The following is a 27903-nucleotide window of genomic DNA, read 5'->3' on the forward strand; positions in this document are numbered from 1 at the left end:
CTAGTGGCGCCCTCGTGCGGCCCCGCCCGGCAGCGACGCCCGGGACACCCCCACCCCGCCCCGCCCCCGGACTGGTCCCGCCCAGCCAGAGCCCCGCCCCCGGATTGGTCCCGCCCAGCCAGAGCCCCGCCCCCGAATTGGTCCCGCCCAGCCAGCGCCCCGCCCCCGGATTGGTCCCGCCCAGCCAGCGCCCCGCCCCGGGACTGGTTCCCCCCCCCCCCCCGCTGGCTCTGGGCGAGGGGAAGGCGTGAGTCAGGGGTCTTGGTACAACCTCTGGGAAAGGAAAGGCCGGCAGAGACACGGGCTGGATGTCGGGGGACGGTCTTGTCCGTCAGCAGCTGCTTTTAAATATGAAGAAAACACCGAAAGTGCTAATAGTTATAATGAGTTAGGTTTTAGAGTTAGGTTTTCGCACCCCTACATGAGGGCCCGTCCCTCCAAACTGGGCTGCTCATTGCCAAGATTTGTGAACATATTGCACTTAGATACGCCCATTCGGTAGTATTTGGAGTTTGCAAAGCTTTTCCACACAGAGCATTCTTGCTTCATATGTGAGGCAGCCCTATATTTTTATTCCCGTTACAGCCAGCAAAATTGAGGCAGGAGCAACACTAATTGAGCATTTCTGTACACCTGACATTCTTCCAAGCCTTTGTGTGTACTATTTCATTTTCTCTTTCATTTCCCAGCTTCACCATACATTATGCAAAAGACTGCTAGGTATTTCAAGAAGGATAAAACACAGTCCTGTTTTCAAGGTACTTCCCCAGAGTCCGTAATAATTGGTTCCTAATTCCTCTGGGTCTTAGAAGGGAATAAGCCAATGAGCGGTACACCCATCTACCCCTCAGATATTAATAGTCGGGTGAGAGATGGAAGGCTTATCCAACCTATAATTATTGACCACTAGCTATGGACTAAGCACTGGGAGTGAAGGACTTACTATGACAATGTCCCTGACCCATGACATGGTTTAATATTACAATTCACAATGATTATACCATAGTTATAAATTCTATTCACCAAATAATTCAGCAACACGTGTATAAAGCAAAAAAAAAATCATAGGACATTTAAAGAAACATTGATAGAAATACACTAGTAGTGGGAAAGTTTAATATGTCACTTTTAGTACACCAGACTAGTCAATAAGATAGATCTTATGGATATACATACTTTATACCCTGAAAATAGAGAATACGATAGTAACAACGAAGATAAAATGTTGTTTCAGAATGAAGTTTTCAAGAAATGTGCAAACCTTATATGAGAAAAACGTGAAAGCACCCTTGAAAGTACAAAAATGGGCTTGAACAAATGGAAAGATATTCCATAACATAAACATATCCATTTTCTCTAAGGTAATTTATAAATTTAACAAATACCAATAAAAATACCAACAAGATTTTTATAGAGCTAGACAAGTTGACATTAAAATTCATATGGAAAAATAAAAATTCAAAAATAGCCAGGAAAACAGGAAAAAGAAAAGTTTATGAGGGGAAGCTAGCCCTACCCGTCATTAAAATACACTATAAATCTGGCTTGTTTATCTACTCATGGCAACTGGTGAGCGAATAGGCCAATAGACCAGTGGAATAAAATAGAAAGTCCCAGAAATACTATATACCTAAATGCATATGAAAATGTAATATGTGATAAACATAGTATCTCGAATTACTTGGGAAAAGATGGGCAATTTAGTAAGTATTGGTAAGGCAACTGGCTTGCATTTGGAGAAAGATAAAATTAGAACCAAGTTTCACGCTGTAATCAGGAATAAACTCCAAATGGGCCATGGATATAAATGTCAAAGATGAAACCGTGTAAGTACTAGGAGAAAGTATGTATGATTTTCTCTTTAGTCCGCTGTAGGAAAAGACTTCCTAACTATGACTCAAAATTCAGATCCAACAAACAATAAAGTTGCTGAATTTGACTATGTCTTAAAAAAAAAACTTTTGAACAACAAAAAATAAGCAAAGATCAATTACTAACCCGAAAACACTTTCCCCTTCACACACATATACATTTCTCACACATTTCTCAAAAATATGAAAAGATGTTCAAATTCACTTACAAGTGAAATGCACATTAAATCTACTCTGATAATACACCTCCAAAAGTATGACAAAGTTAGACATTGTGGTATGGGTGGAAGTGGAGCTCTTGGGGTGCTGTGGGGAAAAGAGTTTCCTGAGGTCCCCACCGTGGATGTGTTTTTGTGGAAAGCTTTATAATGTAAAATTAAGGGGGTTGCCCTTCGAGGTCCCATCTCTGTCCATCCCACCATGGAAGCAGTCCAGTCTTGTCTGCAGCAGGCCAAACTAAAAACCAATCTCCAGAGTTTCTGCTCCATATTAAAGTATGTCCAGTCCAACATCCTGCCTGTGGAGTCTGCATGGCCATGGCTCACGCAGCTGCTTAAGGCCACATGGCGGGGCCAGTGCAGGTCACAGAGCAAGAGAGCACAAGAGCAAGCAAGCAGACAAGAGAGGCTGAACCCTTTATTTGGAGATTTTAACCTTCCAAGAGTTCATGCTCTTGCCAATGATCTTTTTCCCAGGCTAGACTGACAGCCAAGCACCATCCCTCCGTCACCCAACTTCGCTGCACATGTGCCCATCTCCCCCTTGGTTCCATCCCTTCCCCAGTGATCTGCAGGGAGTGGACCCGTAGTTCCCTGGGGGAGGTGAAGCTGCCCAGATGGCCATGCTTCTAATGTCTGGCCTCCCCCCTTTGCTCTCTTCCTGTTGTTAATATTGATAAGCTAGCTAATTGCCATGATAACTGTTAGGGTCATTGAAGGAGGAACACATGAGGCCAAAAGGGGTAAAGAATTATACATTTACTAGAGGCCCGGTGCACAAAATTTGTGCACTGGGGGAGGGTGGTCCCTCGGCCCAGCCTGTGCCCTCTCGCAGTCCAGGACCCATCTGGGGATGTCTGCCTGTAGGCCTGCTCCCTGCAATCGGATATTCCTCTCGCAGTCCGGGAGCCCTCACCCCTTACCACCTTGGTAGCTGCTCCTTAGCGCTACCATGGAGGCAGGAGAGGCTCCCGCCACCGCCGCTGTGCTAGCCAGCCATGAGACTGGCTTCTGGCTGAGCGGCGCTCCCCCTGTGGGAGCACACTAACCACCAGGGGGAAGCTCCTGTGTTGAGCATCTGCCCCCTGGTGGTCAGTTCACATCATAGCAACCAGTCGTTCTGGTCTTTCCGCCATAACAGTCACTTAGACTTTTATTATATAGGTTAAGTAATCTGGGAAACCAAATGGGCTGAGCCCCAAAATGGCACCAGCACCCAGGAATGGGGAGGCAGGGGTTTTAAAGGACTCTAGGTGGGCTTTTTCTGGGCGGAGAATTCTCTAGGTGGGTCCGGATCCTGGAAAGGTCTGGAGGGGAAGGATAATGAATGGTCTTAGCAAGTGGAATGTGGTCTAAGCAAAAGGGAACGTCGGTTGTGAAGTGGTCTAAAGTACAGGCCCAGAGGAAGGGGTAGCGATTCAATATTTGATCAGACCTAATAATAACAATTGTAGTATTGTTTGCAATTGCAAAATATCAGAGGGAAAAAAATAAATTTCTATAAATAGGAGAGTATGTGAATAAACGATGACACAGACATAGAATGGAGTATTATGAATCCGTAAAAAAGAATGAGGTCATTTTCTATGAATTAATGTAAAGTGATTTCTAGGATACTTTTTAAATGACCAGCGGGAAGTTTCTGTCACTGGTGCATCTGGGGGTGGAGAGGTGGTGTCAGTTTCAAGCCAGGCAGCTACAGTGACGGCCTGAGTCAGATGGAGTGGAGGACCTGTTGGACTCTGAGCACGACCCATGATAACAGTCAAGCTCCAGGGTCGAACTGTCCGATCTCTGAGTTCTCATGGCCCAAGACAGACAGCGGTCCCACTCATGTGAGTGTCCAGACTTGGGTTTTGGGCATTCCGGGCCCCTCCCAAGGGCATTCCCATTACACGCATTATCTCAGTCTTGGGCATATTGCCACTTAACATACAGGTAAATGTCATGGCTGACAGTGACTCCATATCAGATTGGAAAAGTCTGCTCTGCTCTTGCTCTATACACAGGCTGCACTGGTAGCATGACTGTGGCTCAGTCCTTCTCCACTGCCAAGGCCCCCTCATTTTTGCTTGTTTTAAAGCCTCTATTTCTATCCTCTCCAGAAATGCTTTAAACTACCCATGGTCCTTTTCTGTGTCTATCGGTGCAATTCAACCTGCCAGAGCAATACAGATGATCAGATCAGATGGTTTAATGAAATGTAAGTCCACTATTTCTACTTTATTAGTTTATTGATTTGCAGTGTGTCTTCTATTTGGCTCCTATTCAGGGAAGACATTTCTTGGATGACTTTTGTTTTAGTCATGCTGAGATGTTAAAGGAGCTTTTTGCTGTTGTGCTGTTTGGCAGTAGCCTTCCTCTTTCCTCCCCTCTACTCCTTTATTAGTGTGGGGAGTGTGGGTAGGATAATCAAATTTTAATGGACCAGACTCTACCTTTAGATAGAGGAAATCAGGAAACTAACGAGTGTAAGAATAAAGGAAAATGAAGGGAGAAAAGCAAAATCAGTTCCTTGTGTCAGAGAGTATCACCACAGAACTGTGAGCTCATTTCATTTCATTGGTTTATTTTATAGGTAAGGAGGTTGCGACTAAGAACATATCGATAATGTGTATTCAAGATATGAATAGCTGCATCTTCACACTCCAAGTCCAGGGCTCTTGCCTCTATCCGTTATACCAAGACCCAAGTGACCTGAAAGCAAGCTGAGATCAGGTTAAATTAAGCAGCCTAATTAATTATGCTTTTTAAGTTTATGGTTGTATATGATAAGAATTCACATTTTCAAGAGTTTTTGTAATTTAAAAAGCTCTTGGTTCATGAAATTCTCTCAACTGCTTTGGGATAAGATAATGAGCACTTTTTTAAAAAGCGATGTTGGTATTCATGTCTTGATAAAATTTTTAACAACTCTCCTACCTCTGACTGCCCTGTCTCCCTTTTTCTATTTGTTTTGCTGTTGGAGTTGTAGCTACAAAATGAGTCAGGAAGAAAGCAATCTACAATAATCTATAATAATAGAGGCATAATATGCTAATCAGGCCAGGCAGGCGAATGACCTTCCGGATGTCCTTCCGGACGAAGCCGGGGCTGTGAGGGCCGAGCCCCTTCACGAATTTTGTGCATTGGGCCTCTAGTATTAATATATTTGAACAAAAGGGTCTGTTGGCCAGGCCGCTATGGTTTGGTGGTTGAGCATCAACCTATGAACCAGGAGGTCAAGGTTCAGTTCCCGGTCAGAGATCCCCAGTAGTGGGCTGCAGGAGGCAGCTGATCGATGACTCTCATCATTGATGTTTCTATCTCCCTCTGCCTTCCTCTCTGAAATCAATAAAAAAAATATATATTTTAAAGGGTCTGTTGATTAGAACCACCATAAAAATATATTAGATGCTGTTATTAACCTCCATTTTACGGACGAGGAAACCTCATATGTATAAAACATATATAACATACGCAATATATAACATATGGAATATGTTATATACATATATTATGCATATATAACACATGTGACATATATTACATACATATGTAGTTTGTGTATAATGGCAAATGCCGTTCTTGTATAGTTAGCTAAAACAGACCATTAGTACAAGACCTAAATATTGATGCGATCCGGGATTTACAACGAAATGTCACTGCCGCTTTTCGTCAGAAAGTTAGAAGGAAAATGGGGGGGAGCTTTTAAGGGAAAAGCAACAGTGCCGGCCTCACAGGGCAAAGCAGCACAAGAAATGCTAAGATGGGGGTGGGCGGTCTCCCGGCAGCGTCAGAGGCGACAAGAACTTCCCGCTGACTTTAGGCGGCTGTCAAGCCGTCGGACACCGGCCGATGGAGGTAATTTTGTCAAAAGATCGCCTCCTTCTTCCCGCACTAGATGCCAGCGCCAGGGACCCACCCAGCCCGCGGGGCGGCCCTTGCCCCAGGCCGGGTCCGCAGGCGCTCTCGACCACGCCCCGACCACGCCCCCGACCCCCCGACCACGCCCCCTCCTGCCCTCGCGAGGTCCCGCCCCTTCCGCCTCCCACTTCCGGGCCCGGCGCTCTTTCGCGTCGGCTTCTCGGGACCTGGTTGGCTGATGGGGCAACCGCCAACGGCCGCGGGGTTTGAACCGGAGCCTCGGCCGCGGCGCGCAGCTCCGGGAGTGGGCTGGTGCCCCTCACTCTGAAGGAGCGGTAAGTCGGCGGCCGGTGGCTTTCGGGACGGCCGTCCATTGTGGCGGGATCCGTGTCTTTCCCGGGCGGAACCACCCGGCCTTGTCCTCCGGCGTCTTGGGTCCGCTGAGCCCCGCGACCCGCGCTCATCACACCCTCCCTCCGCCCTGACTTTCAGAACTGCGGCCCCTGCACCCCTCGTCGGGCTTGTTGTTAGGGGGCGGGGGGCGAGGACCTAGTTTGCATCTAAATCGCGGCCTCTGGTCCCCGGGATTTGAACGCCCGGCGGGGGCGGGGGGCGAGCCGCCAGGTAGGAGGTCAGCTCCCTGCAGGAGGGGATCTCTCTAGGCGGCCGCTCCGCTCCGTGATGGTGGGAGGGTCTCGCCCGTGGAGCCCCCTCCTTGGGGCGCCGCGTAGAAGGGAGGCTAGTGCAGGCGGAGGGAGGGAGCCTGGGAGCATTTGGGCTTGAGGCACAGGGAGTGGTTCGACTTCTGTATGCGGGATCCCATTCGGGGAAGCTGGATGTGGAGAGGAGCGTTCCTGATTGAGGGGTCCGCTGAGATGCTGGCCAGACAAGAGCCGCAGAGGAACAACCATTAGGTGATGTCCAGGCAAGAGACTCAGGCCAGAGGTTTTGATGGGTTGCGAGTTCCAGAGGACTCTGCGGGTTGGACAAGGGTGAGGTAGGGGGACTACTGTTCATTCCCCGTGACTGCTGTAAAGCACCACCACCGACTGGGTGGCCTAAAACAAGAGAAATGTATGTTCTCGCAGTTCTGGAGGCCAGAAGTCCAAACACTGAGTGTCACGGAGCTGAACGCAGGCTGTCTGCAGGGCTGCGCCCCTCTGGAGGCCCTAAGGGAGGCATTCCTCACCTCTCCCGGGGTCTGGTCACCTCACTCCAGCCTCTGCCCCTCTCCTGTGCGGATACTCACGTTGGCATGGGGGGGCCTGGCTGGATAATCCGGGGCAGTCTCCCATCACAAGATCCGCAGTGACCCTGTAAAGACCCCTGTTCCACATTGGGTTCAGAATGACGTGGATGAGGACCTGATCGCTTTGGGGGACCCTTTTTCACCCCACCGCAGGACCAAATGAGGGACGTGCGGACCTGGAGGGGGCTAGGGTGAGGGGATGAGGGTGGCCTGGGAGTCTGGGGATTCTTGTGGTGGCTGACCTGCAGGGCCTAGTGAGGTGAGTCCTGTGGACTCGGTAGGTAGGTAGGTAGTGGTGGACAGGCTGAGTATTGGGGGTTAGGCAGGTGGGGGTGGCAGGGTGTCTTCCAGGTCTCTGCAGGTGGAGAGGAGGAGGCTTGGGGAAGGGGAGGGGGACTTGGGAGGTTGGTCTTGTCCAAGTAGGTGGCTGAACTTCAACTGTATTTTCTAAGTAAAACCTATTCAGATCCTTTTCCCTGGACCAGGCAGAGTTAATCACTTTCTGTGCCATTGTGTATTATATCCATCATTCTTGTCATGATGTGAATATCTTTTTGTTAATCAAATAGGCCATAACTCTAACAGACAAGTTTAAATTTCCTGCCTATTCCTCCCCCAAATACGATTAGGCATATCTCTTCTGTGCACATCTCTAAGGTTACACTACATACATTGTAAAGGGTGTCCCAAAATTCACGCAAGAAATAATTTTGATAGAAAACACAGGTTTATAATTAAAAATTATAAATTTTTTATTGATTCATAAAGTATACAGTAATAGGGTTATGTATGGAATAGGATACATAAAAACTGGATTATCATGTCGCGATAGCGAGCACCATTAACTGTTATTGCCTCAGCAGTCGCATTTTTTTAAAATATATATTTTATTGATTTTTTACAGAGAGGAAGGGAGAGGCATAGAGAGTTAGAAACATCGATGAGAGAGAAACATCGATCAGCTGCCTCCTGCACACCCCCTACCCGGGATGTGCCTGCAACCAAGGTACATGCCCTTGGCCGGAATCGAACCTGGGACCATTCAGTCCGCAGGCCGATGCTCTATCCACTGAGCCAAACCGGTTAGGGCAGCAGTCGCATTTTTGAAGAAGAATGGTCCGATGATGCCTCCAGCCCAAAATCCGCACCAAACAGTGACATGTTGTGGATGCATTTGTTTCTCAATCACTCGTGGATTTTCTGAACCCCAAATGTGACAATTTTGTTGATTAACCAAGCCATCAAGATGAAAATGAGCCTCATCGAAATTCAGCCACATTTATGCAAAACAGTCATGGAAAATTTCAACAAAAGAGTGCCTATGTGCCAGCAAAGCCGTGGAGGCCATTTACCCGATATGCTATTCCATACATAACCCTATACTGTATACTTTATGAATCAATAAAAAATTTACAATTTTTAATTATAAACCTGTGTTTTCTATCAAAATTACTTCCTGCGTGAATTTTGGGACACTCTTTACTAGTATCAAAGAGTGCCTATACCCACATTAGATTATGCATTCCATATTATACATTCTTTTTTTTTTATTTTTTTTATTTTTTAAAAAATATATTTTATTGATTTTTTACAGAGAGGAAGGGAGAGAGATAGAGAGTCAGAAACATCGATGAGAGAGAAACATCAATCAGCTGCCTCCTGCACATCTCCCACTGGAGATGTGCCCGCAACCCAGGTACATGCCCCTGACCGGAATTGAACCTGGGACCCTTCAGTCCGCAGGCCGACGCTCCATCCACTGAGCCAAACCGGTTTTGGCGCATATTATACATTCTTATACAGCCATGTCCTGTTTTCTGTCTCCAGCCTAGCCTGGCTCCTGGCATGACGATAAAATAATACAGGTTTAAATGAAAAACAGTCACTTATCTTTTTTTTGGATTCTATTTTAAACCACTTTTAATTACATTCATACTTTCCGGTTTTATTCAAGGGGTTTTATTGATACGTATGTACAGACAAATTATATCATTTGTCATGATTGTTACTTTTTAGAATATATCAGTTACTCAGATCTTTTATTAATCAATACTATGATTTCCTTCCTTTTCTTTTTTGCTTCAGTGATGGATTATCAAGTAACGGAAATGGGATCACTTTTCCCCTCAGGAATTAAGAGGCATGTGAAAGACAAAAGAATGTCAAAGACTGCTAAGTTGAATGTTTCTCTTGCCTCCAAAATCAAAACAAAAATAATAAGTAAGTACCATTGGTTGTACATATACTCACGTTTTTACTTTTCCCTGGAGAATTGATGAGTTTTTTTATTTTATTAAGTATAGAAAATGACTATTTTTGTTAACTGATGCTTTTCTTTCCTTTCAGTCTTTCTGTTTCCTTCAACTCCTACTAGTTGAATGGTTGTGATGATTTTCCCCCAGAGGTGACAGCTGAATTTTCAGCAGTGAGCTTGGTGCAGCCTAAGGCAGCTACCTCCTACATGGCAAGGAAAATATCTTAAAAAGTGGTAGATCGTTATGGTGTGCTGTAGCAATTGGCTGATGGGTCATCTAGAGGGGTTGGCCCACATGGGCTGCTGTAGTGGGTGATCTTATATAGCCAAAGCTCATTAGGAGGGCACTGAACCCTTTAGAGATGGGTCTCATGGATTCTAGAATTAGGGTGTCAGAAGGGCAAAAAAGAAAAAAAAAGAAAGAAATGGGGAAACTCCCCAAGATAAATTTTTAATGCTCTTGAAAATTGTCTCAATGGATCATACCCACCTTAGCGGGAGTGGGGAAGGCACTGCCGAGGGTAACTGTGCCTGGGAAAGAGCCAAACCTTCTGAGTATCTTCCAGTCATAATGTTGCTCCTACCCAGGTGTCTTGGGCCATGTGTTGTGTTAGACCACCTCCTCTAGAGGCTATTTCCTGCTCTCTGGCAGGACCGTTGCACATCTGCTGCTAAGAAGGAACGTACTGACTTTGAGGCCTCCAACAGGAAAAGGTTATTATCCTTTAGCTGTGGCGTCCCACTGGTTCTAGTGTGTTTCCGTGGCTGTGTCAGAGGCGGCTGTTGAAACTGCTTTCTCTGTGCCAAAGATAAAGTACTTCTTTGGACTCTGTTTTTTAGATTCCCAGACTTTCCCTGAGTATTTTTAAAATATTATTTTAAACATTTTTACATATATACATTTTTATTCAGTGGCATGTAAATCAAAATTATGAAGATAAGAGTATGCTCTAAGTGTACACAGGGAGCACACTATATTTAAGGTGAGATTTACCAAGGGATTCATAATTAAACTTCTTTCCTTACAACGGGAAAGCATTTCTGACTTAAATTATGTTTACACAGTGCTTGTAAAGAGAGGGGTCCGGTTTAGATTGTAGTAGATGCCCGCATATACGAGGGAGGATATTTGGGATGGAGGTAGACTATCCCATAGGGTTTAGAGATGATCTATCCAACACTGTAGTAAGTATCCCACAAGGTTAGGTGATTATCCAACGTTGTAGTAAGTATGCTCCCTTTCACTCAAGGTTTTGAAAAATGGACTTTGGGAGCATTAATTAATGTGCTCCATTCTGCAGCCACAGAAACTGGCTTTAAATTTTTCATAGACTGGCCACCCTAATTTCTATGGGACATCTCCAGTTAGAGCTGCAGGATCAGCTTCTCCATTCTACCTCCTAGTCAAAGGCAAAAGGAAGGTAGGGCAGCAGGTATCAAGATTCAGTGTTTGTGGCTGATCTCATTATCTAGAATGCTGTGTCTGTAGAAGAGCCCTCTGTTTCCTAACTCTGTATCCACAGACATTCTGCCGTTCTCATGCCTTTTATTCATCACCTAGACGGCTTTTATTTCTTCAGTTCCAAACTCTAAGTACATTTTTTTTCAAAACTACATCTGTATTGTCAGTCTTTTATTTTCCAACCTTCAGTTAAAACTTATAAAGTGAAATGCATTTTGTCTAAAAGAATTTTATTAAGGAATGTGAAAAATTGTTAAGGTATATGTTCAATATTAATTATTAAAAATTTTTTTACAGATAATTCTTCTATTTTCAAAATATCTCTAAAGCACAACAACAGGGCATTAGCTCAGGCTCTTAGTAGAGAAAAAGAGAATTCTCGAAGAATGGCAACTGAAAAGATGTTATTACAAAAAGAAGTGGAAAAATTGAATTTTGAGAACACATTTCTTCGCCTAAAGCTAAATAATTTGGTATGGAAACTATATTATGTTTGAATTCTAAATTATAACAAAATCTTAACTATATTACTATAGAAGCTCTAGATATGTTTTTCAAACCTCCAATTATTATGAAAAATTATTGAAAGAGCATACATTGCTCATGGGCAAACTGTAATAAAATTGGTGTCTTAAGTCTGCATTCTAAATATTTACTTGTGGCTTTGCACACCAGCATAACACCTTGATTAACCTTTGATTGCTTATCTAAGCAAAGCTTTGTGCATTACTAATTCCTCCAGTGAATGGAAAGGAGGGGAGTTCACAGTATTAGTATTCTCCTCTAGCCCCAGTGTTTCCCTGACTTTAAGCCAAATAGAATGAATATTGTAGTCGTTGCTTTTCCTTCCAATTGGCAACTCTGTCCATAGACAGGGTAGTAAGTTCCAATGATTAGCTAGGCTGCAACTATAGATCTAACTATAAAATAAGTAGAAATTAATTTAAAAATGGAAAAATTACCTACTACAGTTTAGGGTTAAATTCCTGTGACTGACCAACTATGTTTACTTGCCATATAATGTATTATAAGAAGATAGAAAAATGTTTGTAGAAAAATTTATGATTGATAGTTCAAAAGCATTCAAAATGTGTGTCTATTTGAACTATACAGTATAGTACCTTTTTAGCTCAATGTAATCTCAATTTTTAGTCCAATGTTATCTGTTATTTTTTAAGTCTTCTCAGCTGATTGTATTCATAAATGTATGATTTAATAAACTCCAAATCTTAATTGTTTAAAAGGGGTCTTTTTTTTTTTTTACTTATACAGAATAAGAAGCTTATAGAAATAGAAGCACACTTGAACAATAGTTTGATAACCGCAATTGAAATGAGCAATTTTTCTGAGGTAAGTAGAATTGTGTGTAAGTGGTGCAGTTTTTTAGCATTACTGAGAATAGTTGAGGTTAGTTAAGTAGCATCAAGATTAGAGATTCATATCCTAAACTTTGTGCAAAGGAACGATGATATTAATGGGTTAATAGAACATTATCATTTGGTATAATTGGTTATTGTAATTTTTACATAAAATTTAGTTTTGATTAAAAGTAACACAGGATTGGATAGCTCAGTGGAACCTAATAGCCCTTAAACACACTAAAAAGCATGAAAGACAATAGTAGAAAGGTAGTATTTCAAACTAGGAAAGAATTTGTGTTATTAAAAAAAGATGGCCCTAACTGGTTTGGCTCAGTGGATAGAGCGTCGGCCTGCGGACTGAAAGGAGGTCCCAGGTTTGATTCCGGTCAGGGGCATATACCTTGATTGCGGGCACATCCCCAGTAGAGGTTGTGCAGGAGGCAGCTGATGGATGTTTCTCTCTCATCGATGTTTGTAACTCTCTATCCCTTTCCCTTCCTCTCTGTAAAAAATCAATAAAATATATTAAAAAAAAAAAAAAAAAAGATGGACAGGTGGCTCTCCTCTCAGGAGCATACCTGAGCCTTTTCCTTCCCCCTCCTTCTCCCCCAGGCCATTACTTTTACCCTTCTCTCTCCTAAGCTCCCAGGGCCCATCCTTCACCTCTGTAACTTGTTTCCTGAGGCCTCGCAGCCCTACTGGCTCTTCTACCTCTGTAACTTCCTAAATAAATTTTCTCTAAGATTTGGAAAATTAAAAGATAGACATAATTGAAAAACAATAGGAGAAAAAAGAGGAAGATTCTACTCTATACCATTCTCTAAAATAAATTCTAGATGGACTTAACTGTAAAAAAAGGAAGTCATATAAAATGAGAAGAAATTACAAATGAATTCACATAGGTAGGATAGGCCTTTCTATACCTAAAACAGATAGAAACCATAAAGGAAGTTATTAAAGGACTTTCTAAAAAAACAAACAAACAAAAAAAAACAAAAACAAAACTTAGAAACCTAAAAATCATAAAAATAAAAGGTAAATTACAGACTAGGAAAATTAAACATATGGCAGAAAAGCTCTAATGTAAATAGTTTAAAATCTTTTATAATCTAGCACAAGGAAAATAAAATAATTTCAGGAAGGGAGTGAAATTTACTTAATTATCTAAATAGGAAAAATAACTTTTGAAGGGATAACTAATGAGAAGGCAAAATATATATGGTATGTCAACTAAAGAAAGGTCAGTGAAGCCCCAATTGTAGGTAAATTTCTTACTAGCTTCTGCAGGCAGGTTAGTGCTTCAGGGGGTGGCGTTTTAAATGGGATTGCCAATATTTAGATCCCAGCTCTGCTACTTCCTGATTCTGTGACCTTGGCCTTACAGTCTTTGCACCCCAGTGTCCTCATCTACATGGTATGAATAATGGGGTGTTAGTGTAAGAATTAAATGTGCCTAGCATGTATTCTTTCAATAGGATGAGTGCAATAAATGTTAGCTATCATTACTTTTTAATTTTCTGCAAATCTGTCCTTTAAAAACTGTTAAAGTCATTTAGAAATCTCTTAAATGCATTGTCTTTGTGGTAAGAAGATATGAACTCTTTCAACCTATGTGGTCAATGTGTAGCTCCTTTGTCAGAATCTTTTATAAAAGCTAGCCAAATTGGATGTGAGTGCGATCTGGCTGCGACATCTGTCACCCCATTGATCGCCAGGGTTGATTTGGCTGATCTGGCTGGCTAGGCGGGTGTCCCCCTCCTCCCTCACCGATCCATGTGCGTCCCTCCCGAAGCTGCGCGCTCGGTCGAAGAGGACAACCTTCCCCCCCCCCCCCGGAGGAGAGGACCGGTCTTCGGTCAAGGGTATACGAGTAGCTGCGCTCCCCTGCTAGAACCTCCAAACAAGCTCTCAAAGCTAGCCAAAGAATAGGTACTTTATTGTCTAATGTAATCCACATTTGGATGCAGAAAGGATTTGTTCTTAACAAATGAGAGTGGAAGTCCAAAGTCCCCATGTGTCCTTCACTGATATTGCGCGGGGGAGGAGGTCTGCACTCATTGCCACCAGATGTCCCAGCTCTCCCCTTGGCCTTTTCTGATAGTACCTCTGGTTTGGAGAAAAGTTGCCTTAGTATATAGCCTGGTGAGTGTGGAAGTCTAGACTCCCTATTTGGCTTTTGCACCTTGTCCAAAATTAATTGACCAAATATATGTGTATCTATTTCTGAACTCTGTTCTATTTCATTGACCTATTTGTCTGTTTTGTATTTTGTATTTAAGTATATTTGTCTGTTTTTATGCTAATACTATATTGTCTCAATTACCATAGCCCTTCGACTTTGTTCTTTTTTAAAGTTGTTTTAGCTATTGTAGGTCCTTTGCATTTCCATGTGAATTTTGAAATTAGGTTGTCAGTTTGCCCATACCCATTTATATTGCAGGTTAGCACTGTACTAAGAAAACATGTTTGTATGTTGCCTAATTTTATGGTCTTTATCAAATAATTAAAACATGTCCAGAAAACATGTGAAAATTTAGCAAATATAGAGAAGCAAAAATTTAAAAGCTACATTAAAATCACCCAGGCTTTGAATTTTAAAGGACCATTTAAAAATATCCTCCTATATAATAAAAGGTTAATATGTAAATTGACCGAAGGGTGGAATGACCAGTCACTATGATGTGCACTGATCACCAGGGGGCAGACGCTCAACACAGAAGCTGTCCCCTGGTGGTCAGTGCGCTCCCACGGGGGAGTGCCACTCATCCAGAAGCCGGGCTCACAGCTGGTGAGCGCAGTGGCGGTGGCGGGAGCCTCTCTAAGTTGTTAGTCGGACATCCCCCGAGGCTCCCAGACTGCAAGAGGGCGCAGGCTGGGCTGAGGGACCCTCCAAGTGCACGAATTTCATGCAACGGGCCTCTAGTATATTATATCCAATAATACATTGCTTAATACATATGTAGACATAAGCATATTTCTTATACAGTTGACCTCTGAACAATGTGGAGTTAAGGATGCCAACCCCCACATAGTCAAAATCCACATATCAGTTAAGTTGGCTCTTTACCCAACCATGAATCCAAAACTATGTATATGTAAAGACATCATATTTGTGTGGCTATGCACTGTGTATTTGTATGTATAGAAGAAAGTTTGGGAAGTTATATGCCAAAATGTTAGTAGTGATTCTCTTTGGATGACATGATTATGGATGAACTGTGTTTAACCTTATCACATTATTCTCATTGAACTATTAAAGACTAATGCAAGAATTGTTCCATTAGTATTGGTATTCTTGCATAATTTGATGTTTTAATAACAAACATGATTTAATGAGATTAGAAATTTTGTGTGTTTTTTATTTTATGTATTTTTTCCCCAAAATAGTTCCATCAGAGTCCCTTTCTACTGCCAGCCAGCAAGAATAAACGGGTTAGTAAACAGTGCATGTCGATGCGTCTTCCATTTGCAAGGTAATTGCTTCAAAACTTGGTTAAATATTGGCCTGCACACCTCTAAGTGGACTTTGAAAGTTTTATTTGGTTCACTTCCTTGAAACATAGAAAAACATTTAAAAATTAATAATGAAATACTTGTTAAAATTGTACCAGCAAAAGAAATTGAAGACATAATATAATAGAATTTAGTTTTATATTTTGAAATAATATTCAGCTTTCCCATAGATTCTAGAGAAGAAAGAGGCACAGATGGGCCTTTAGTTACATGAGTTTAAAGTACATTGACTCAGAGTACTTAGATTTGTATATAACACAATAATTTTGTATGTGTTATATAATGTTTGAGTTTTATTAACCTATGGTTGCCTACTGAGGTAGGAAAGAGATGGTCTGTGAGTCTTGCTCAGATTGTGTCTTCAGGGCTCTGAAGAAACTTACCCTTATTCAGTAACTAAGTTGTATTTATTAACCCCCCTTTCCCTATGGTTACTACTTTCCGTGTCCTTTTAAGAAACTCTTTACTAATTGGAAGGTCATGATATGTTCTGTTTTTTTTTAAGCTCTATTATTTCCCTTTCACATTTAGATCTTCAGTCTACCTAGAATTTGAGGTATAATGAAGGAAGAGTCATAGTTTATTTTTTCATGTGGAAATCCTACTGACCTACACCATTTATTTAGAAAAGACCGTCTTTTTCCCACCTCATTGCAGTATCATCTGTTTCATAAGTCAGGTGACTTGATGTGTATGCATCTGTTTCTGAACTCACTATTCTAAGCCTTGGTATTTGATAATATGAATCTCCATTTCATTTATGTTTTTGATCATGAATATTCTCTTGGCTGTTCTTGGCCCTTTGCATTTCCATGTGCATTTTAGAATCAACTTGTCAATTTACATAATGCATGTATACACATACATATCTGATTGGGATTAAAAAATTCATCACATTAATAGGAAAAAAAGAGAAAGGTATCTTTTCAATAGTGACAGAAAAGGCATTTGATAAAATTCAATAGCCATTTATGAAAAACCTTTCAGCAGACCAGGAGTACAAGGAAACTTCTTTAATCCTACCAGACCTGAGGCCCTGAACCTAACTGTCCCCTATACCTGGGCTCCTGAGCATTAAAGAGAAAAAACCAACATGATATAGAAAAATGTTAGTTACATGCAAACAAGTGGTTAGAATAAGATAGAACTTGGAGACATTGTAGAAAATAGGTCTGTCTACCTTTCATCTACCTTTCATCTAGCGCCAATATTCCACCTTTGTGTGGAAATTACCGAAAAATCGGTACAGTGGTCTGGTAGGGTTAAGCTGATAAGGAAAATCTACAAACCTGCTCTTCACACCATGCTTAACTCAAGAGCAAGCATGTTAAATAATTGGAACACAATAAGAATGTTCTTTCTCCTAAAGCCACAAACTATATGTAAACCCAGGGCTTCTACTAGGTACATATCCAATAGAAATGTGTGTATACATTTCAAAAGGCATATAAATAGCAGCACTATTTATAATAGACCAAAACTAGGTAATATCACTTATTTGGGTTCATTTGCTGGCCCCCCTCCCACTTTCTTTGATGTTACTCTTCATTCTTTTAATTCAAGAAGGTCACTTTAACAATATATTTCTGTGGATTTCTGTGTCCCTTCCACTCCCATAGATTTAAGTACTGTAGAATATGGCTTCAGTTTACATGGATGTTTTTGGAAATAACGACCTTCATCTCACACATAACTTTTTATACAATTGTACTTGTTTGAAACCAGAGGAAGAGTTTTGGGTATTCCATATAATTTAAGGAAAACTATAAATATTATATACAAGTGTTTAAAAGTATGCCTGGACTTTATTTATTTCATTATTATTACCCTAATAGCCTAACTAGTGATTATATCAGTTATCTCCTTTTGGGGCCACTGGGGTTATGAAGATAAGCATTCTTGTTTTACTCCCAGTTCTATACTATTAGATACTACCTACTTCCTACCTATACTTGTCTTCATTGAACACAAAAAGGTACCCAGAGGGGTGGGCGGAGGTTGTGGTTGGTTCTTAAATAAATAGATTATAGAAAGAAATGTCTATGTCATTTTCTAATTTTTGTAAAATGCAAAATTTTTCATTCATTCCCACTTGCCTTTAGAGTTCCATTAACTTCAAATGATGATGATGATGATGAAGATAAAGAGAAAATGCAACATGACAACAATTTTATATCAAAGATATCGTCTGATGTTCCTACTTTGGTATCAACAAGACAATCTTTATCAGCTCAGTATAATTTGGAGTCATGTCTTAAAGAAAATAATCAAAATGTGTGTTGCTTAGATGATTCAGAACAGATTTCTTCTATTATTGATATACTTCCTAAAGGTGAGATTTTTTTTAAATTCTCATTTTGAGTATCAGTATTAAATAGTACACTCATAACATTTTCTTCTTGATAGCCATGGTATGTAAACTGTTAATAAGTTAAATCTCTAATGTTACAGATTTGCTAACTTCTACCATTTTAAAATGCAATGAAAATTTTCATTTAAAAGTCAGTATGCTGACAAATGTCAGCTCCACATTGGCCTGATACTGTTTCTCTGGAAACAATATTTAGAAATGTGCTGGCCTAAAGAGCTTTTCTTGACATCTTAGCTTATGAATAGAAAGATACCATATTAGTTTCACACATTTTCATTTTCTCCTGTTCATAAATATGAAAATTGGGGGCCTTGATAGGAGTAGTGACTTTTACAAAATCATAACCAATTAATAGTAAAGCAAAAACTTGAGCGTGCATAATGGTTGAGCAAGAGAAAATGATGACACATTTTATTTAGATGGTATTTCAAAATAATTGTGTGGTGTAGTCTGGTTTATGTATTTGCCATAGATTTTCCAATTGATATGTTGAATTTAGACCTTAGAATTATTTTTTCTTTCTAAAAATTTATATTTGTAGCCCTGACTGGTTTGGCTCAGTGGATAGAGCGTTGGCCTGCGGACTGAAGAGTCCCAGGTTCGATTCCGGTCAAGGGCATGAACCTTGGTTGCGGGCACATCCCCAGTAGCAGGTGTGCAGGAGGCAGCTGATCGATGCTTCTCTCTCATCGATGTTTCTAACTCTCTATCCCTCTCCCTTCCTCTCTGTAAAGAAATCAATAAAATGTATTAAATAAATAGAGTAAAACTTTAAAAAAAATTTATATTTGTACATTCCATATATAATTTATAGGAACTAGCTTTCTGCTGATAGTTTTTTGATAGTAGTTCTTATTAGAGTTACCATTGTTATTTGGGGTCATTTGCTGGTCCCCTCCACTTTAGAAATATATATATTAATGGCTCTACTATTGGGGCCAAGGCAGAGTGAATTCTCAATATCTATTTTCCATTGATACATATGTAAAATGTGACTTAGGACTACTCTCATCATTTCTACTTTATTTTTTTATCAGCATAGATTCTTTATAAGTAGTTGAACAGAACACATGGTTAGAAATCCTCTGTAAAACAGCTTGATTTCTAACCTAATTTGTTTAAAATTATAAACCTGTCATTACTTATTTCTGAATTTTGTTTCCCTTTATTCTATAGAGAACTGTTCCCACTATGAACAAAGTTCCGAGAGTTCTCTAATGAGTGAAATGAAAAATTCCCAGCCTATCAGTCACAAAAAGGAGATACCATCTTTTAATAACATAACTAAAAGGAAAAAGCTTGCATCATTTCTGGAATCAAATAATCCTTGTCCAGACAATCCTTGTATGACAGATTTAAATCAAGAAGGGATTTTAAGCCCAGAATTAAATGGGAATAATAACATAAATGATCATACTAATGAAAGAAATATTAAAATGCAAAGAAACATACAGTGCCTTCCTGACTCATCTGAGTCTGCAAGTGAACCTGCTACAGAATGCATGAATCAAGTTCAGGGTAATGATGACTTTCAGGAGCAGAAAACTGTGTATGATACTGACATGGATTTAACTGCTAGTGAAGCAGTAAGCCAAATTGTTACAGTTTCAAAAGGCACTAAAAATAAAAGAAATAATAAACCAAATGACTGTGCAACCAAAACTTTCAGGAAAGTGAAAGATTCAAGCTCTGAAAAAAAGAGGGAAAGATCAAAGAGACAAATTAAAAATAGTTCAGAAATGAATGTTGAGGAAAAGATTGAAAATGAACCAGAAAAAAGACCTGTTGGCCTGAATGACAGTGGGGATTCAGAAGATCCAAATTCTATCTTCAGTACTGAACAGCTGACTCAGTTGAACAAACTGAAGACAATAACCCTTCATAATGACTTTGATCAAGATGACAGACAAAGTACAGAGAAGGGGAAGAAAAAGAAGAAGAAGAAAAGAATACATGTTACAAATGAGCAAGAAGAAACATACTCTTTCTCCCAAAATTCTGATAAATTCCAGCAGGAGAGTAAACTTGACATGGATCTGACATCTCTAGCTTATGATAAAAATAAAGCCTCTAGACAGACATTTGTGATTCATAAGTTAGAAAAAGGTCACTTATTCCTAAATCAAAAGGATCAAGAAACCATTTCTGAAAACCTAGAAATCACAAATGAATTTCAAACAGCTGACCTTGCCACCAAACATAATGGAAATTTATGTGATTATGAGACACAAAATACGTTGGATTTGAAAAAGCATGTGACCGATGCACAATCTGCTCAGCAACATGAATTAAAAGTAATTAAGAAGCTTAGGCAGAAAGTAAATCGGAAGACAGAAATAATTTCTGAAATGAACCAAATACATGGGGATAATGATCAAGATGTGTATTGTCCAGAAAAGGGAAACTTTTCCATCCACACCCAAGCGGATAAAGAGATCATCTCTGGAAACCTAGAAGTTTCAAATGAGTTTCAAAAACCTGCTCTTCACACCAGCAATAATGGGAGCCTATGCGATTGTGAGCCCCAGAATGTGTTGGATTTACAAAAGCTGGTCACCGAAGCGTTTCCTGTTCAGCAAAATAAATCAAAAGCTAGTAATCTTAGGCAGAGAGTAAACCGGAAGACAGTAGTAATTTCTGAAGTGAATCATTTATGTAAGGACAAAAATGTGTATTGCCCAGAAAATGGTAACCCTTTCTGCCTAACCCAGAAGGATAAAGAAATCATCCCTGAAAACCTAGATGACGCAAGTGAGTTTCAGACACCTGCCCTTTCTACCAAAGTTGATAGAAACCTGTCTGATTGTGAGACTCAAAATATTTTGGAAGTGAAAAAGCATGCCAATGATACGCAAACTGCTGGTCAAAAGGAATCAAAAATAGACAAGCTTAGGAAAAAGGTATGTCGGAAGACAGAAATAATTTCAGAAAACCTAGTACATGAGAATGATGACAAAGATACACACGACCCAGAAAAGGGTAACCTATTTTCTCTAACCCAGAAAGAAAACAAAATAATTCCTGAAAACCTGGAGGACTCAAATGATTTTCAGATAGTTGATCCTTCTCCCAGAGGTAATAGGAACCTCTGTTATGAGACTGGAAACCTTTACTGTGAGAAAAAGCAGGCTACTAAGATGCTACCTGCAAAGCCAAATGGATCCAAAATAAATAAGAGGCTTAGGGATAAAGGAAGTCGGAAGACAGAAATAATTTTAGAAACGAACCAAATAAGTGAGTTTAATAAAGGCGTGCATGACCCAGAAAATGGTAACTTCTTTTCCCCAACCCAAAGGGATAAAGAAACTATTTCTGTAAACCCAGAAGTCACAAATGAATTTCAACCAGCTTATCTTTCTACCAAAGATAATGGAAATTTATATGATTATGAGAACCCGAATATGTTGGATTTGAAAAGGTATGTAACTGATATACAACCTGCTCAACAAAATGTTTCAAAAATAAATAAGCAGAAAGTGAATCGGAAGACAGAAATCATTTCGGAAGCATACCAGATATATAGGGATAATGATAAAGATGTGCATGGCCAAGAAAGCTATACAAAAGATATTGATTTTAAAGTACATGAATCTAAACAGAGACTTGAATGCCAAGGTATTATCAGTGGATATTGTATGGAAATCAATAGTAATGAAAAGGAAAATTGTGAGCAAATTTCAAATCCTTACAAACAAAAAAAGCACGGGAAAGAATCATCAGGCAAGACAAAGAATATTTTGGCAAAAAATAAATCTATTTTTCAGTTAACAGATTCTTCACAGACATCTGTCTCCTTAGAATCAGATTTAAAACAAGTTGCTAATGAAGCAGATTCTGATTCTAGTAACCAAATGGGATCACATAAGAATCCGAAGCAAAGCACTACAACTTTTAATAAAAAAAGTGATATCCCCTTTGCAGAAGTGATGAAAGGAGAGTGCCAGATCAAAAGAAGAAGTAAAATGACATCCAAATCAAAGAAAAGGAAGACTTTAATAGATCCTTCTCCAGATAGCCATGAAGTAATGCACATAATATCAGACATCAGTCAGAGAATGCCAGTTGGATCTGAACAAGCTGATGAACAAAATTTGGAAAATGAGAAAACTAAGCCAGACTTTTATACAAAGATATTTAATTCTTTATCTCAGATATATTCACCTAACGTACAAGATTCTTCTCATAACAGTGTTCATGAGGGTTCAAGACCTTTGCGTAGTTCTAGTAAAAATCTGATGATAAAAAAAAATGTCGCCCTGGAGAGCTCACCAGTCTGTGCAGTAAGTGATGATGTGCAGGAGGAGATGGCAGGGATGACGTTTCAAGTCACCCAGAGAACACAAAGATCAGGAGCAGGTAGGTCAATGCCTAAAGTGATCAATTTTAAAAGCGTGTTTTTTTCCCACTTAACTGGTAAAGTATTTCTAGTTACTTTTATGGAATTTAAAAACTAGCTTGACCCAAGAATTTAAAGAGAGCTTAGTACTTTGGAAAGATATTGGTGAGAATGTCTTGGACTTTATAACCTAAAAAACAGATTGGCTTTTCCCACAGAGTTGTCTGGTAATACCATTAGGCAGGTAATTTCCTGTTTCATATGTTTGAAGGAAATTGTGTGTTTTACATATATATTATAAGGAATTGTGCTGGATTGATTTTATCAATGACAATTGCAAGTTTGTTTAGCATGGGACTTTGATAACAGTATATATTTAATGTGATTAAAGCATTATTCTATGTGTTTTAGAGAAATAAAAATAAACTACCAACTCCCTTTCCTCAGAATAAATATATGTAAAAGTTACAAATGCAATGGTAAATGCTTTACTAGACGCACACATATTATGCTAAGGGATATAATGGGGAGTACTTTTGACTAAAGGAACTGGCAAAGACATATGAAATAGGTAGCATTTTAGGCCCTAAAGGATAGGTAGGATTTTTACCTTAAGGTTTACTTTTAATTTTCTCCCAGTTATTAAAATAACACTGCAGAAAATTGAAAGTAGAGAATCAGAAAATAGTAGGAAAAACAATCACCTGGAACTGCAGTCAACATTCTGGCATATGCATGCAGACTTGAATCTATGGGTTTTTTCTTAAAATCATATTCTATAAAACATTACTTATCTCACATTTCCCCCTTAACATTGAATTCTATGGATGTTCCTTTATTATTAGAAATTTTGTAACATTAGACATTCCCATATCAATTAAAATTTTCTAGTGGGAGCCTAACATTTTACTACATGTGTGTGGAGCACAGGGATTTTTTCCAATTTTATTAAGAAACAATTGACATATATCACTATAAGTTTAAAGTGTACAGCATGATTTATACATGTTGTGAAATGGTTACCACAGATGTAGCTAACATCCATCTTCTCAGAGATACATTGAAAAGAAAGAGAAAAAAAATTTTTTTCTCCTTGTTATGAGAACTCTGAGGGTTTACTCACTTAACTTTCTTATATATCATACAGCAGTGTTAACTATAGTTACCATATTGTACATTACACCCCTAGTACTTATTTATCTGATAACTAGAAGTTTGATCATCTAATGCCAATTTTCCATCCTCCCTACCTCTCCGCTGCCTCCTAACCACAAGTCTGACCTCTTTCTGAGTCTGGGTTTTGTTTTTAAGATTCCACATATAAGTAAGATCATACAATATTTGTTTTTCTCTGTTTGACTTATTCCACTTAGCATAATGTCTTTAAGGCCCATCTGTGTTGTCACAGTGGTAGGATTTCCTATTTTTCTATCTGGCTGAATAGTACTGCGTTTTATTTGTGGACCACAATTCTATCCATTCATCTATCCATGGACAGTGAGGTTGTTTCCATGTCTATTGTAAATAATGCTGTTATGAACATGAGGGTGAGGACACTAGGATTTGATGGATGAGGTTATTCCAGGTAAAAGGAACACTGAAGCAAAGGTGTAGAGTTACAGGACATGTTAGAGGACGAGAGCCATCTTTCATCTCTGTCTTCTTCATGGTGCCTTTCACAGAGTGGCCAATGAATGACAAATGTTGAATGAATGCAGTAATTTGTGGGATTCTGTGAATAGTTGGACCGTGAAGAATTTTTCTCAGCCTATAAGTGATTTCTGAATTAAAATGTTGTGGACTACAACATTAAGGCTGGAGAAAAACTGATTTACAAATAATTGTAGTGCTACTATTATAATTAAAATTACAACTTGATTATTGTTAAGTTTAAAAATTTGCTATCAGTGATTTTTGCAAACCACTAAATAGCCCATTTCTATTTCCATATTTCTAAATGTTTATAAATATTTTTGAAAATAATATTCTTTTCAGGTGGTAGAACACTACAGGACTTGACAAATACCAATTTTGTTTCAAATAACACTGCTACATCTGAGAACAAGTCAGAAGATCTTATTTTAGAGCTGCCAAAACGAAGAAGGTGCACTCCTCTCAATTTGAAAGAGCCAAGTCTCAAAGAGTAAGTGTTTCAGTGAGGTTCGAGTGATTTCAGTGTGATATTATCAAATATACACTCTTTCAAAAATCCCTTCTTGAATTAGTATTTGAACACTTCTGAATATCAATGAAGTATATATTATTGACGTGTAACAACCACAGTATAATCTGAGTAAGATGTGAAGAAATGTCTTCTTTTATTCTTTGAACAGTTTTTATAAAAGATGTTGCCTATAATTTATAAAGCACTGTTTACATGTTTGTTACTCCCCTTAATTTATTTTCTACCTTGTTCCCTAGAAGTGGTTTTCAAAGTGGTTTATGTGTCCTTTGGCCTCAAAGAATAATACTCTTTTTTTCCCCCTTTTTTTAAACTTCAAACATATCTCAGCGAACAGAAATAGTACTTCCCCCATTTACCCATCCCTGAGGTTCACCAGTTATTAATACTTTACCATATTTACTTCATCTGTCTTTTTTGTTATGTATTTTTCAAGCAAATAAAGATATATACACTTCTGAGTATATCTCTAAAAAGTAAGAACTTCTTAAAATTTTTAACAAAACTTGACAAAAATGATCACATCTAACAAAATTATCAATAATTCCTGTTATCTAATAGATAATTTTTATTCAAATTTTCTTGATTATCTCAAAACGGTTCAAATGCCTTTAATATGTGTTTTATTCAAAATTTCATTTTTAAAAAGGATTAATGAAGTAGCCTGTTGTATAGAACCTGATGATATTTAGGATATATTTTCAGAAGGAAGAGAAAAATATCCTTAAATTTTTCTTTCTTTACACTTTTATTTTTATGTATTTGTTTTTATTTATTTCAGAGAGGAAGGGAGAGGGAGAGAGCAATAGAAACATCAACAATGAGAGAGAATCATTGATCGGCTGCCTCCTGCATGTTGCACACTGGGATCAAATCTACAACCTGGGCATGTGCCCCAACTGGGAATTGAACCATGACCTCCTGGTTCATAGGTCAACATTCAACCACTGAGCCACTCAGGCCAGGGTCTGTACAATCTTAGTGCTTGCTTCTTTTATGAAATGAAAGACATGATGGCTTTGATAGGTATTTTAAAACAGTAACCAGCACATGATCAATACAACATCCCCATGGCAGCTCTTTTGAAAGAATTAATTAGGTTCTATCTAATTACCCAAAATAAGGGTATCTTATTGGCTCTGAAGAGGAGTACAGAGGAGGGAAAGAAACCTTCCTTTTACCCGTTATGCCTTCTAATTTGGGACCATGTGTTACGTATTTCATCCAAAAAACATAAATAAATAATATAACTCCACTTCTTGCAGCATTATATACTAGGTTAATAGATCAACCCTCTAAAGTAGAATTACTGGACAAAATATTAAAACAGACAAGCAAAATACTCCTTGAATGTATCTATTAGAGAAGTGAGAAAGCTCGGATTAGAGACGAAGCCAGGAAGGTAAGTGGAGCCAGAAACTGGCTTTTGCTTGAAGACGTTTTGCCTAAGCATTGGATTCACAGCCTTATGGGCCTGGGGACAGAAGGCAGACTCTAGGATTTAGCTAAAATTAAGAGTCTAATAGTGGATCTCCCTTAGTAAAGTTGAGCTACTCTCAAATAGAAGAACAAACTAAAAATAACCTTCCCACCAGCTTTTTTTAAGCTCTAGGAAATAACTCTGGTACTGAATTGAGGAGTAAAAAATGTTCTAAGAATTCTTAACCAAAACCAAAAACCCTCATGTATAGCAGCTGTAATTCACAATATCTGGAAGTCACAAAAAAACATCAAGCTGAGGATTTAGTATTAGCCCCTGACCTGTAGTGCCTCCTGTTGTCTATTAGAAGCAAATGCAAATATTTTCTAGAGGAGCCCTTCTTCATCTCAGTCCACCGGACATTTTCCACAGATTAAGCTGCAAGGGAAATGAAACAGCAGCTCACAGCAAAGAACAACACACAAGGGAACAAGAGATTAGCAAAAGCAACTGATAGCAGAATCAGATACAGAATATACAATAAGAATGTTTAATGCTTCAGTAAAGGAGATGCTTGAAAATGAGTCAAGGTATTTAGTGATAAAAAATTATAGAAAATCACCTACAGAATGATATAAAGGTCACACATAGATTAAAGCCAAATAATATACATTTTAGGAGTGTAATATACAGATGGTAAAAAGTGTAAAGAAAAGCAAGGGAGAGATTAACACAATATAGGTTAGCGGTTACTTTGTGAGGGATTAGTGGGCTGTGATCAGAAAGGGACACACTGGAGGAGTCTGGGTATGGTAATACTAGAAACAGGAGGTACGTATATCAGCGTGTATTTAATTGTTTTAAAGTTATACATTTGCATATATGCTAAAGTTTGTAGTTAAAAGGAACTTATAGTAAAACATGTATAAAATCTGTTCATTAATATTTCTTAATTGTTATTTATAATTCCCACTATCGCAGAGAGTTTCAGAAATATGGCAAAGCTTAACATGCCACTAGTATGACACAGCAATTTTCTCCATGCTTCACAGCAAAAGCATTTGTTTTGTGTTGTTACTAATTTTCCCTTTTTTTCTACTTTGCAGCAAAATGAGAAGATGAGGTGAATTTATGAATTCTGGCTTTTCTGAATTCCGAAACCATAATGAGTCAAAATAGGGATATAATTAGAAGAGGAAATACATGAAATTTTTTTTTTATTTTCTACCTTTTCATGGAGTATTGATTTATCCATTTTTATGTTTATATATGTGCATAAAACAGCTATTTTGTAATATTAAATTGTATTACAAAATTTAAAATCTTTTTGATTATCCTATAACTTATATTCCTGCTCATTCAACTTTTTCAATGTAATAGATTTAACTAAACAATAGTTGTTAACCTTTTAACCAATAAAATGTATAATAAATACTTTTGCAGTGTTATCTTGCTGTATATCAAGCTAACTTATTTAGTTTTGTTTTCAAATCATTTAATATATGTGAACACCTTTAAGATTGTAAAAGTCTCCTGCGCTGGTCAGTTTTCTCACCATTCTTTCATACTTTCAGAATACTTGATCCGTAATTACTTAGGTGTCAGGTTCTGTATTCTGTTTTGTGTAATCTGATGACTTGGCTGAGGGGTTAGGTTAACCTTTCAGGCTCTCTTGATTTTGGTTTTTATAACTGTATTTTAAAGATCACTTACTAGTGTAGTAAAAGTAATAAATCCTATTCATATCTGAGATCAATGAACATAGCTTATTGTATATTCAAATCACTAGTCCAATTCTACTCTGCCTAGATGGGAAAGTA

General features: G+C 38.9%; 1 protein-coding gene across 1 annotated transcript; it reads left to right on the plus strand.

Annotated features, from left to right (window-relative positions):
* Positions 1–6132: 6132 nt before the first annotated feature.
* On the plus strand, positions 6133–27517 carry SGO2 (shugoshin 2). Its single transcript, XM_014461233.2, has 9 exons — positions 6133–6270; positions 9270–9404; positions 11198–11373; positions 12173–12250; positions 15649–15734; positions 17877–18106; positions 19322–22501; positions 24477–24624; positions 27190–27517. The coding sequence occupies exons 2-9, from the start codon at positions 9272–9274 to the stop codon at positions 27203–27205; spliced, it is 4047 nt and encodes a 1348-aa protein (XP_014316719.1). The 5' UTR covers positions 6133–6270; positions 9270–9271; the 3' UTR covers positions 27206–27517.
* The last annotated feature ends 386 nt before the right edge of the window (positions 27518–27903 follow it).

Source organism: Myotis lucifugus, unplaced genomic scaffold (genome assembly GCF_000147115.1).
Source record: "Myotis lucifugus unplaced genomic scaffold, Myoluc2.0 scaffold_3, whole genome shotgun sequence".
NCBI lineage: Eukaryota > Metazoa > Chordata > Mammalia > Chiroptera > Vespertilionidae > Myotis > Myotis lucifugus.